Consider the following 12,892-nt stretch of genomic DNA (forward strand, 5'->3'; position numbering starts at 1 on the left):
GCCCTTGGATCACTGTTTGAATAGGATATTGGATGTGATTGGCTCATCTGAAATCAGCTGGAGCCTCTTTGTTTCCTTAATAAATGGAGAAATGAACAGACGTCTGCATTTCAGGATTTAAGTCATAAAAAACTTGCAGTGTCACCAAGGGCATGTGGGTTCTTCTATCCATTGTATGTCATCTTTTTCCTCTAAAATCTTTCATTGGGGGTTTGAATTCCTTGAATCTAAAATCAGCTTTTTTTCCACAGGGAAAAACTTGGAAAAAAAGCTGAAACATACAGTAGTACATTATTGGCACACACTCCACACAGAGAGAAAGGCAAAGACTGCAGATGATATTTCCGAATATTTTATTTGCAGATATACCAACATAACACATGTGCCAGACACCAACTTCCAAACAGAAGCATTATATTCACTTTAGCCATCGTTTCAACCCAACTAATATTACATACAAATTTGAACCCTTTTGCTCTTCTTGAATGTCTGACATTTGGCCACAGTGTGGCAGTATGTGGCTGTTGAGACCATTTGTGGATTATATACCAACGCAAGGAGAATGCAGTTGTACAGGCCACCTCCTGTATACAGGTTCATAGTTTAACAGACAGTGATGACTGGAATGCATGCATTTCAGTGACTGTAGTGTTCTCGCTCTCAGAGATGTTCTGCTACTTGAAAATAAAATAACAAATATACATTATACTTTATATTGTGTAAGTACTTCTGTAAAATGATTAAAAACAGAACAACGCAATAAACATAAAAATATATATGATTTCCATTTCAACAGCCAGAAGGCTCAGGTAGACTAAAGATGAGGAATTACAGGCCATATGCTTATTGAACTGATAAATAACTAAAGTGCCACGTTCTTATTGGAGGCAAACTACCCTTAGAGACAAAACTACTTATAACTCTTAGCTTGCAACTTAGGATGTCATAATTCACAATTCACCAAATCTCAACTCACTCATTCAAAACCAAGCAGTTTTTCTAAATAAATATCACTCTTCTCTTCACAGTAACAGATATATTAAGAAATGAAAGCCTTCACCATCACCATGCTACTGGTACAATGTTACAAGACAACAAAACCTTCTCAAATTCCTGTTGTACACGCATTGTGTCTTTATAGTGCTAACATAGTTCCAAATTCCCCAGTAGCTTTTCTTTTTGAAAATGAAAGTATGAGAGAACATGCTTGGTCTCTGTGGATCACGAATGGGACGCAGTATTCCGTTGCTTATCAGTAAAGCAAGTTAAACAAATGCATTTCAGGTACCATATATACAGTATGTCAACTATTACTGTACAGTTTTAACGTCCGATACATGATTTGGAGTTGGTGGTCTAACATGACTCCATCAAAACAAAATATGGCAAATGCCTTGATCCCTTCCTTCATTTACTGTGAGTAAATACTTAATATTAGTCATCACATCGAAACAAAAAACAGTACTAACATTGAGGCTTAGATGTGCCTGGTACAGAGGCGTGTTACTACTGAGGTTGTGCTGGAAAACTTTGTTCGTGGCTCTTAAACAAAGAGACCCGAAAATGAAATGCTTCATTAACATTTCACGTAGAATGGCTGCCATTAATCTGACACTAGTTTCGTGTGCGTTCGACATGCATTGCACTTGACCCTGCCTCAACAAAGGCTTTGTTTTCTTGCCACCGTAGCTCGGCTACAATATTTCTCGCAGCCACTTTACATATCTTACAATCGTTTGATGTAAACCCACGCAGACTTTGACAGAGGGAGCCGACTGAATGGAGGACTGCTGGCAGAGGCATTTTGGAGAAGCTAGACACGTGTCTGCTTTGGCAACTGGTCACAAAATGCCCGATTATAAAAACCCTACGCCATCTCTCCCAAAGACAACTGCCTCTCTTGTCCCTGAGTTTGACAACCCCCCACCATGCAAGTCTCTCACTGCAGTCCATCCAAATCCCCCTCCCCTGAAAAAGTTACATTCTGCTGTTTAAAATATATTATCTAATGTAGATAGTAATAACGAGAGAATCAAAAAAGGGGAATCAGAGCACCGTCAGGGGAGGCTGGTTGGTGGCTGAATCTGATCAGCGATGAAGAGGCAGATGTCATTGCTCGGTGACCGCAGCAGCCAAGGGTGTACGCATGGTCACTCGCGCCGTGGCTGCCAGCTCCTCTATTTCTGCATTGAGTCTCCTGATCACCCACTCCATGGCTTCCCGTCCCTGATTGAGATCAAATGTAAATCATGAGTTCACAGCCTGGAGTCTGGCGCAGTTTTGCTTGATAGTTAAGTTGGAATTGCAGGATCCCAAATAAAACAATCAAAAATTCTAAATTCTAGGGAACTCTCACCTTCCCAGCATTGGATGACATACTGCTGGCCATAACTCCCTCCAAGTAACTGCTTAGACTGACGCCTTTCACAGAGATGATGGCCTCTTGAGTCAGTACCGTTCTAAAGGGGCAGAAATGTTTCTTATTATTAACAGCATTAGACAGTAAAACTAAATATTCCTCTCATCTGTATCATTTTACAAGGCCTGTCATTTTACAAACTCACCTTTCTGGATCTTCAGGGTGCGGCTTGTAAATCAACCGTTCATCCACAGACACCAAATTAGTGAAGGTGATCTAAAGAGAAAATGATACAAGGGTGACACAATTTAATAAAAGTTCAAACAGTCATTCAAATGTTCTAGGTCACAACAAGTCTCGCAAGTCTGTTAACATTGCTGAACATCGTTGTTGAATTATGAACCATTCACCCTCAGAACAAGCAAGACTTCATTCCACAAACGTGATGTGTTTCCATCACAGTGAAAGTCGTCTTCTGTTCTGTCGTGATTGTGCGAGACGGCTTAACCATGTTTTGTTGCACACACACCTACAGGACGTATTCCAAGCAGCCCAACTGATTTGGTAGGGAAAGTGTATGTACCTCACAAGCAAATGAACCAGCTTCAGTATATGTGCAATGGAAAACGCACTTTAAAGCTCCCGTGGAAATGAAATGAATTTTTAATAATCACACAATGCCCTTGGATTAAACATGACACTGATCTCTGACTTACATTTGAGGATTGAAGTTCCAAAGTCTTCTTGTCGGGATCCACGACCGAGTGCTCCTGAATGTATGTGCATGTTCGTGCGATGCCGATGATCTGGGGAGCAAAAAGGGGAAAGAGAATTTATTGCAAGTGAAGATTTAAATCAATTGCATTCAGGATTTCACATGAATGGATTTGTTCAATATTCTCATAACACTTCCTAGAGTTTCATAAAATTTGTAACACATTGTGACTTTGGTTTTGTGTAGAATAAATGGGCATATTAATGATTTATGGGGTTCTTTTTCCTATATATCATTAAAAGGGTGGTGATACTGAACAGAACTGAAGTTACACATCTTTGAGAGATACTATACATCTCAGTGAAAGTTATATTCACCATTAGCCACAAGACATCTTCATGTAAGCTCCGTATTTTTGTATAAGACACAAATAACTGAAGAGTCATTACATTACATTACATTACGATCATTTGGCAGACGCTTTTATCCAAAGCGACTTACATTACATTACCACCCTTCGCAGAGGGGGGAGCAATTGAGGGTTCGGTGCCTTGCTCAGGGGCACCTCGGCAGGGGCTCGAATCGGCGACCCTCCGGTTCCCAAGCGAAAGCACTACCCACTGAGCCACTGCCTCAGTCATCAGATCAGCACAGCAATACATACACAACAAAGTGTAAAAAAGCATTAATACTTTTATAATTTTAAGGATATGTAGCCTCTTACAACCCATTTAAAATGTTTTATTTATAAAGAAAACTTAGGGAAATTACACTATTACTACTACTCAGTAAGGATTTCCATTGGGACAATCTAGTTATGAGCTACATACTGTATGTTAATGAGCTATTAATCAGTGTGTCTGAATGATCCATTGCTTGGATATAAAAGGAGTTGTTCACCAACAATGTCTCTGACTTAACCCTCATCCCCAAAGGTCAGTGCTAATACACAGCAACTGAACTGGTTATCGTTTGCACAGGCTCACTCAATAGTGGTAGTAACTGTATTTACCTTCATCACTACTCAGTTCAAAGCGTTGAAGAAACAGTGCGAGTGTCGTGTTTTAGAGAGAGAGAGAGAGAGAGAGAGAGGCCTCTTTGTCTGGTCTCAAGTCTGCAACACCTCGTATCTCAGCGCGAGACATTGACGTTGAAGAGGTTGATGTTGGAGGTCACTGGACTGTGCGTCCACGCCGCGTACAGTTACAAATGGAAAGGAAGTCAGTCCCCAATGCAAGCTGGCGTAACGACGGAAAGTTACATCACATGCTGTCCCTGGGTTATGGAGGTCCTGTGACAAAAATGGCGCTATGACAGCCGTAAACTGGCCCTGGCTTCAGTCAGGTGGCCCGCACTACTTCCCTTGAACAGAAATAGCCTCACGGGTGAATGTCATCCTCACTGGCTTGACAGCTTAAACTTATCTCCACTACTTACTTAACTGCCTGTAAATATAACTGAATTCCTTTGTGTGTTAGCCAGATTTGTACGTACTACAATATGAAAACCATATATATTGGGTCTACTTTACCTTACAAAGCACAACAATGATGCAGAACTACAGGCTAACAGTACTGAAGCATAGGAGATGTTTGACACTTACAGACTTGACTATAGAGGGAAGGCCCCACTCTGTGCTGAGCAGCCGTTTACTGTGGAGGCGTCCTTGTGCGTCCACTGCTCTGTCCAACACATCCACTCCAAACACGCTGGGGTTCATGGGGTTTGGGTACTTCTGCATTGCAGCCTTGGTCACCGTCTCCCAAGGGTGGCTGATGAAGTAAACATTCACAATTCAAAATGATTATCATACAAATACATTATACTGATAGCTGTCTTTCTGCTGGATGTTCCATTTAAAAACAGATTAAAACTTCCCCTGCAAAGTCACCCTGACATTTAAACAAACACATATCATATACAACTGATACGCACATCTTACTTTCTTCTTATATAAAAGAAGTAAATAAAAATCACTAGGTTTCCTAATCAACTTGCCCTTGATCCTTAATGCAGTTAAGTTAAATTAAATAATCAAAAAGCAAAACATATACTCATTAGATAGGTGGATTTGTTAAAACATCCCAAGCCTTTTGCACGACTAAAGGTTGCTAAGTTTATTTTTTAATTATCGTTTCTATACTATTATTTGCAAAATTCAATACAGGTCTTACGCCTCATAACGCTGCCATTGATAAAATAAAGTGGCGGCAGTGGTAGTGAATGGTTGCTATGGAGGCATGTGCTGCAACGTGGTTGCCGGGTGACGCAACAGTGACGCCGAAGTAGGGTAAAGGTAACGCTCCGGGGACTCAGAGGCTGTAGTTACGCAATTTAGCGGCAACGTTTAAACCCCTTCTTCTTATGTTGCATTCGCGTTTTAATTTTGTACATTTATTTTAAACATTTCTTCAAATAGGTGCGTGTTTAGTCTGCATCTTTGACGCGATATTACGCAAGAAAGCACGTGACGTTGCGGGTAATCTGGAGTTAGCAACCGAGGCTAAATTACAAACGAGCTAATCGTGCTTTAATTAGCGATTCTCGGGTGTCAATCACCAGATTAGATACAAATCGTGACCGAAGTGTCACTGCCGGACAGAAAGACGTTTGACAGCCGCACTGGGGGAGGGGAGGCGAAGGACTCCGTATGAGTGACAAAGGAGCGCTAACAAACACTTTACTCACTTAAATACGTGCTCGGAGGTCCAGATCTTCATGGTTGACCGGTGTGCCCGTGTTACAGTAGGCGTCGGTAGGGAAGGAGGGATGAAGGGTGTGTGAGGGGGAGAATGAGCCGGCAGGTAGGGTCACACTGAGTGAAATCACTGTACCACGCTCAAAGACGATCACCCGGCCCCGCCCACTTCAGCGGGCTGTCACATCACATCATCACATGCCTAACACGCACTTCCGCCGGTCCTCCACATGCTGCAGCAGTTACGCAAGAACTGGGTTTTATTATGAATTAAATGTATTGATTGATCGGACGTAGATAGTTGAAGCTGCTGTAAACTTGTTGTTATTTAGCTTTAGGTCAGTGTTTTGCTCTCAGTTGACGTCACAGTTAGTCTCGGTGAAGGTCAGAGTTCCTTTGCAACCTTGGAAGAAGGACAGTAAACACAGTGTTGATGCAACAGGATCAACCTTGTCTGAAATCCTTCCACATTTGAAGTATTATGTGGAGTACTGTTGATTGATTTATGCAACCACGACCCAGAGAGATCAGGGAGAGATCAATTAAAGGCTATTATTGTTATTATTGTTATAAAGAATTTAATATAATACACAGTAAAGGAAACAAGGCCTGTCATCCTTTTCAAGTTAATCTAATCAATTCAGACCTGATTACTGTTGAGTTGGGTATTGTCATGCAGATTGAAACTGCTTAAGAGGCAAAGTGAGTGACAGGTGATTAATGTGATCAAAAAGGATCTGTGGTCAGGAATAATGTAGACTACGTTTGTGACTACAATAGTAGCCATCAAACGATGAATCAATTGTATTTTACGTTTAAGATTGATAAACTAAACTTGTCTTTTGAACGTAATTATGGGAAAACAGGGTTTATTGAAATTATTATTGGTAATACTGTAAATATGTGTAGAATAAAAATAAACCAAAACTATTAACACAAACAGCCTATCTCTTGATTTTGTGCAATAATTCCAATATTTCAGTATTTGTATTATGTACTATTTTTACTAGTTTTATTGTATAAGTAACAACAATTTGGATATTAACTCAAATGTTAACTTTTTTATACATTTTTTTATAGTAATTGGTCTAAATGTCCATATTATGTCATGTATGTAATGTATGCGTCACCCTAACCTATATTCAGATGTAGGCTATCGCCGTAATCCCATTTTATGTGTCTAGACAACTGTACTGCTGCAGTGCAAGGATCATTTACACGTCACACATGCTTATCACACAGCACAGGCAGGCAGGCCAAGTGATGTGTAATCTCTGTGTGCCAGACCAGCAGTGGGAGGGAAGTGGGTGACAGCTTTCCACAGAAATGCTGTCACTGCACTATCACAACACTGTCCATCACTGCAGCCACTACGTTTAAGTTTGGTTCACTTTGACTGCTCATATAAACTATTAAAATAGAGAGATAAGTAAAGTTTATTTTACTGTGTTTTAATTACCGTCATGACATTCATGCAAAACATGCAATACAATTTAAAACAAAAATGTCTGAAATAATGAACAAAAGTGTATCTGTAAATGACATAAAATAGTATGTTAACGTCACACATAATCTGCACAGCACTATAACAAAACAGCAAGTGTTACATTGAATTCTCCTTTCATTTACTGCATAAACATTTAAATCAAACTTTACAAATGAAGAAAACACTCAAAAAGCATAAAGCATACTGGCATACCAGACATTGTATTTTCTGTCAAAGCAACCTTTTATCAAGTAAAGACTACATGAATAAAACTAGAACATATCAGTTCCCTTTCATATAAACAATCCCACATTTTTCTCCCATGTTACAGCAACATGTTTTCAATCCTACACACCACTGACTCTGCCGTACGCCTGTCCTCTAGTCACTAACTACTGTTGTTTCTGTCACTGTTTCCGTCTGAATTTTAGTCTGAGAAGTTGTTGGTACTGAGGGTTTCTGCTCCTCTTCCTCCAACTCTCCGTCAGACTCCAGATCAGCAGTGGCATCTTGGTACAGCTGGTACTCTGACACCAGGTCGTTGAGGTTGCTCTCTGCCTCAGTGAACTCCATCTCATCCATTCCTTCTCCTGTGTACCAGTGAAGAAAAGCCTTCCGTCTGAACATGACGGCGAACTGCTCACCCACACGACGGAATATCTCCTGAATGGCTGTGTTATTGCCAATGAAGGTGGAAGCCATTTTAAGGCCTCGTGGAGGGATGTCACACACAGCAACCTTGACATTATGGGGGATCCACTCGACAAAGTTGTTGCTGTTTTTCTGCTGCACTGCCAGCATCTCTTCATCAACCTGTTTGGTGGACATCTTGCCACGGAACACGCCGGCCACCGTGAGGTAGCGCCCTCGCCGTGGGTCACAGGCTGTCATCATGTTGCGAGGATCGAACATTTGCTGTGTGAGCTCAGGCACCGTCAGGGCTCTGTACTGCTGGCTTCCGCGTGGTGTCAGGGGGGCAAAGCCTGGCATGAAGAAGTGGAGACGTGGGAAAGGTACCATGTTCACGGCCAACTTCCGTAGGTCTGCGTTGAGCTGTCCGGGAAATCTCAGGGAGGTCGTGACCCCACTCATCGTCATGGAGACCAAGTGGTTTAGGTCTCCATAGGTCGGCGTGGTCAGTTTCAATGTGCGGAAACAGATATCGTAGAGGGCCTCGTTGTCGATGCAGAAGGTCTCGTCTGTGTTCTCCAGGAGCTGGTGGACAGACAGGGTGGCGTTATACGGCTCCACCACTGTGTCGGAGACTTTTGGGGACGGCATAATGCTGAAGGTGTTCATGATGCGGTCAGGGAACTCCTCTTTGATCTTGTTGATGACGAGGGTGCCCATTCCAGAGCCGGTTCCACCACCCAGGGAGTGAACCAGCTGGAAGCCCTGCAGACAGTCACAGCTTTCAGCCTCATGCCTCACTCTGTCAGTCACCTGCTCCACCAGCTCGGCTCCCTCTGTGTAGTGGCCCTTCGCCCAGTTGTTCCCAGCACCGGAGTTTCCTGTGCCGCCACAACAGGACAGTAAAGGTTTGTATCTCGTAACCTACATCCCCCAAGGCTGAGTAATCATCGCTTCTTCTCTCAATGACACATTTTAACAGGTTATTGATCAGACCTGATTGATTACCAGCCTGTTGACAAACCAACAAACTTTTGATTCCAACACGTCTATTTTCAAAGTTATTGACTTAATGTAACAGTTGTTGTCATACCCCTTCGTTATCAGATACATTGATGCTTCATTATTTGCATCTAGTGAGTGCACATGTCCACCAAGTTTGGTAACAGTTGACACATTTATTTATAAGATGCAGCACTTTTTGCAGAATGAGCCACGCTCACTCAACTCTGGCTGGATCAGACAGTTACGTTGTCTTACATTAACTTGCCCTCAAAAATTCACTTACTGTCTTACTGCAACATTTTTACACATGCCACTATGGAATGATTTTCCTTATCTTTTGTTAATTGTCTTACCATGAATGAAGTTGTCGGGCCTAAAGAGGGCTCCAATGCGGCTCCCTCTCACACTGTCCATGGTGCCAGGCTCCAGATCAATAAGTAGGGCCCTGGGTACATATTTAGCACCTGAAAATAGAATGGAGATTTAATCCCCATATTACCTCCCAAGAAAGTTAACAACTTGAGAATGTCCTTTTTCTCACACATACAAAGAAATGAATAGCTCCAAAAGTAACAAAGTAGTCATCAGTATGTATCAGCAGAATATAATATATAATATATCACCATGTGCTTCATTGAAGTAGACATTGACCCTCTCCAGTTGGAGGGGGCTGTCTCCCTCGTACAGGCCTGTTGCATTGATCCCATGTTCATCACTGATCACTTCCCAAAACTATAAAGACAAAGACACAGAAAGGTATAATCATTGGCAGATTTGCATTGGCTGATTATGTTTACAGTAAAAACATGTAAATGTAGCTCCATATTTTTAAGTTTAGCTGTTAAAAGAAGTGAGTGGATTTTAAACTTTGCAAATAGAGCATTTGTTCTGAATAATTCACACATTTTTTTTTACACCTTTGTTAACTAGAGGTCACATAAATGAATTAACTTCCACAATCTCTCATGTCACATTAAGTGTATTTCTGCAGCTGTAATTATCGTGTAGTTCCTCTCTTGTTTTGTGTTTGTCATGATAAAAAAGGTTCCACCCATGCCAGTCTCACTTCGCCCCTTATCTGTTCCTTAAATGCCCCACAGTGAAAACACCCTCTGTCACTCACAACTGACAAATGTTTATTTATTATTAGGGAACATTACATATGCAAAACATTCAATCAATAATGAAAAAATACATAAAGATTCTCACTCATTGGAAACATAATTCACCTAAAACAAATGTTTAAACAACTTCTAAGCTTTTTATCATCTATCATTGCAAGTGCGACAAACAGTGTAAATTATCTTACAAATAATTTCTACATTTTTGAGTCAATATTCTAGAAACATTTTTGTGCCATTAATGTCTTTCTCCAAACTATATTATTAAGTACTAATGTGAAGCCTACTGATAGAACTATATTTAACATTAATATTTCAGTTAAAGCTCAAAAAGCCATATTATAAACTTAACAATTTAAAACAAAACTTTTTTTTAAATTACCTTCGATCCAATCTGGTTGCCACATTGTCCAATCTGCAGATGTACAATTTCACGCATGATGGCCAGGCTGAAGTACACACACACACACAGCTGGTAAATACGTCTGCGATATGCCACAATTCTCTAACTGGGCTTTTATACCAGCAGTGATGTCAGCAGTGATGTCAGGGTGACACTTGAGTCCTTTTAACATTAGGAACCCTAAATAGATTATATGAACTCCTAATGTCATACCAGGATAATTAACACAGGATTGATTAATTAGTTGATTAGTTAATCATCATTTCTTACTAAAATGATCAAAATAAAGATATGAAGCTAGAACTTTTCCACTGTAGCTGAACTCTATTTTGAGCAAACTAAACTACATCTACATTTGCCTATTGAACATTTTTCAGTTTACATTTAAATTTCACATTTATTTATTTATTAAGGTATCCATGGAAATGAGCATTTTCCAACCTTTCAATATGTTGACTTGTAACTCATTAGGTTTGAGTTCCTTTCTATTTATACACCAAACTGCGAGTAAATAATGGATTGAAATACCTAAATTCCACTAAGAAATAAAAGAATACGGCAGATGAATAACAAGTAGATAAATAACAAAAGTCCTGAGAACAAGAGAGAGAGACAAAATAAGGACAGCTGCTCTTTTTTGTCGATGTGCCACCAACCAAAACAGGAAGAAAGTGAAGTGAAGATGAATGGAGGCAGTGTGTTTGTCTGGCGAGGGTCTGATAACACTCATGTCATTAAAAACTGTACACACGGAACATTAGAAAATGATCCTATGACATGTAGCTGCTATGTCTGACAGAAGGCAGTGACAGGAGGTTTTACAAGGTGATTCACCATCATACCTTCTATATCATGATAACTCCCTTCGAATAAGAAGACCTTTGCTTCAGTTTGAGACTCTTCATAAGTGATCATGGTTAAAAAGATTAATGAGTTGATTTGCTACCATTTTAATGCAGGATTTTCATAAAGTAGAGTAAAATCCCTTAAGAATCAAAGCATAAATAATAAAGGGTCTAACTGTTGCAGTAATAAATGCTTGAGGAAATGAATGAGCGAGGCTACCACCTAGAGGACTAATGTGGTCATAACATATAATAATTGTAGAAATGTCTGTACAGTATTTTTATTTATATGATAAAGATTAATCATATTACTAACCAGTTTTCCCTTATGCTTGGACTGAAGGTGTGCTACATAAATAAAGATACAAACACAATTCAATAGAAATAGAGTTTAATAGATAAGTATACAAGTCTAGTTTACTTCCAAACCACTGTGTTACTCAGGACAGCAATAGTAAAAGCAGCACCTTCCCTTTTAAAATCAAGATATTTGACACAGGACAGCATGAGAGCTCAAAGTGTAAAGGTCATGGGTTCAACTCTGGGTCCTGACCCTCTGTTTTTAACTCCAAGTTTCTCAAACAGGTTCATTGGACAGTAAAGATTCTGTGCGTGTTTGTCTCCCTTTGTGTTTGTTCATGGTAGCAACCTGTCCAGGCTGTGGTTTTCACCAAATACATACTGGAAAGGGATCCATCCCCTCCACAGGTCTGTTAGCATTATATTTATTACAATAATCACAATACATCAGTCCACGTAGACCTAGATTTTGCCTCCAGCTCAGTTACGGGATGGTGTCATCATTACTTCCTCACTTGTCTGCCGGGATTCATTAGAGAGCCAAAGCAGCATTTGGTTGTCATTGATGACCTTTAAGTGTTTTGCCCTGAGCTTGTTTTCCTGTCCTTTTGACGTGTTTGGTTATGTGTGAGGTGTGTGTGTGTGTCGTGTGTGTGTGTGTTTGTGTTTTTGTTTGAATGTGCACACACCTGTCCGTCTGAGTGCTGCATATGTGTCAAAGCACAAATACAGAGAGAGACTGATTATTAACTTTAACTATTACCAGATTGCCACGAGTTATAGTGCATGTTTCATGGATTACAGTCCCTAATAGTCCTAATAGTCCTGATCCAACGCTTTGTTTTTCTTCTTAGTCACTGAATGGCTCATAGGCGGATAGATGAGCACTCACATTACAGTTTAGAAATCATTTTGTTACAATTGGGGCTCTAAGGGGAAACTAGATCACCTGAAGGAAACCCACCAAGACATGAAGAACATGCAACCTCCAGCCAGATCAGAATCCTAGACCTGTGACCAATGACAACCACTGATCCAACTATTACATTTGTTTTCACATGCTATTTCAATCTTACAACAATGAAGTTATCAGTTATCTTGTTTTCACTGAGATCTTACTTTTATTCGACTTGTGGTGATTATCATGATAATAGTAATGCAGCTGTAACAGATGAAACGGATGCTGTCACTTATCATGTGTACATGTATAGTATTTGTCATTGTTACTTCAACTTTATCCTGTGTAATAAATACTAAAAATCCCTTTGGATAGATAGATTAACGATGATTTTGCTTAAAAGACGGCGCTTCTCCCCTTCTGTACCTCTGC

General features: G+C 40.2%; 2 protein-coding genes across 2 annotated transcripts; both read right to left on the bottom strand.

The window, feature by feature from the left end:
- Nucleotides 1-336: 336 nt before the first annotated feature.
- prelid3b (PRELI domain containing 3) lies at nt 337-5,954 on the bottom strand. Its single transcript, XM_076141381.1, has 6 exons — nt 5,763-5,954; nt 4,678-4,846; nt 3,076-3,165; nt 2,565-2,635; nt 2,357-2,459; nt 337-2,226 (listed from the first exon to the last, which is right to left on the bottom strand). Exons 1-6 carry the CDS (start codon nt 5,792-5,794, stop codon nt 2,110-2,112), a joined length of 582 nt encoding a protein of 193 aa, XP_075997496.1. The 5' UTR covers nt 5,795-5,954; the 3' UTR covers nt 337-2,109.
- Nucleotides 5,955-7,583: 1,629 nt separating this feature from the next.
- On the bottom strand, nt 7,584-10,513 carry tubb1 (tubulin, beta 1 class VI). Its single transcript, XM_076141326.1, has 4 exons — nt 10,397-10,513; nt 9,517-9,625; nt 9,247-9,357; nt 7,584-8,769 (listed from the first exon to the last, which is right to left on the bottom strand). The coding sequence occupies exons 1-4, from the start codon at nt 10,451-10,453 to the stop codon at nt 7,640-7,642; spliced, it is 1,407 nt and encodes a 468-aa protein (XP_075997441.1). The 5' UTR covers nt 10,454-10,513; the 3' UTR covers nt 7,584-7,639.
- Nucleotides 10,514-12,892: the final 2,379 nt, after the last annotated feature.

Source organism: Genypterus blacodes, unplaced genomic scaffold (genome assembly GCF_046128005.1).
Source record: "Genypterus blacodes isolate CSIRO-AG114 ecotype Tasmania unplaced genomic scaffold, CSIRO-AGI_Gbla_v1 ptg000017l_1, whole genome shotgun sequence".
Lineage (NCBI taxonomy): Eukaryota > Metazoa > Chordata > Actinopteri > Ophidiiformes > Ophidiidae > Genypterus > Genypterus blacodes.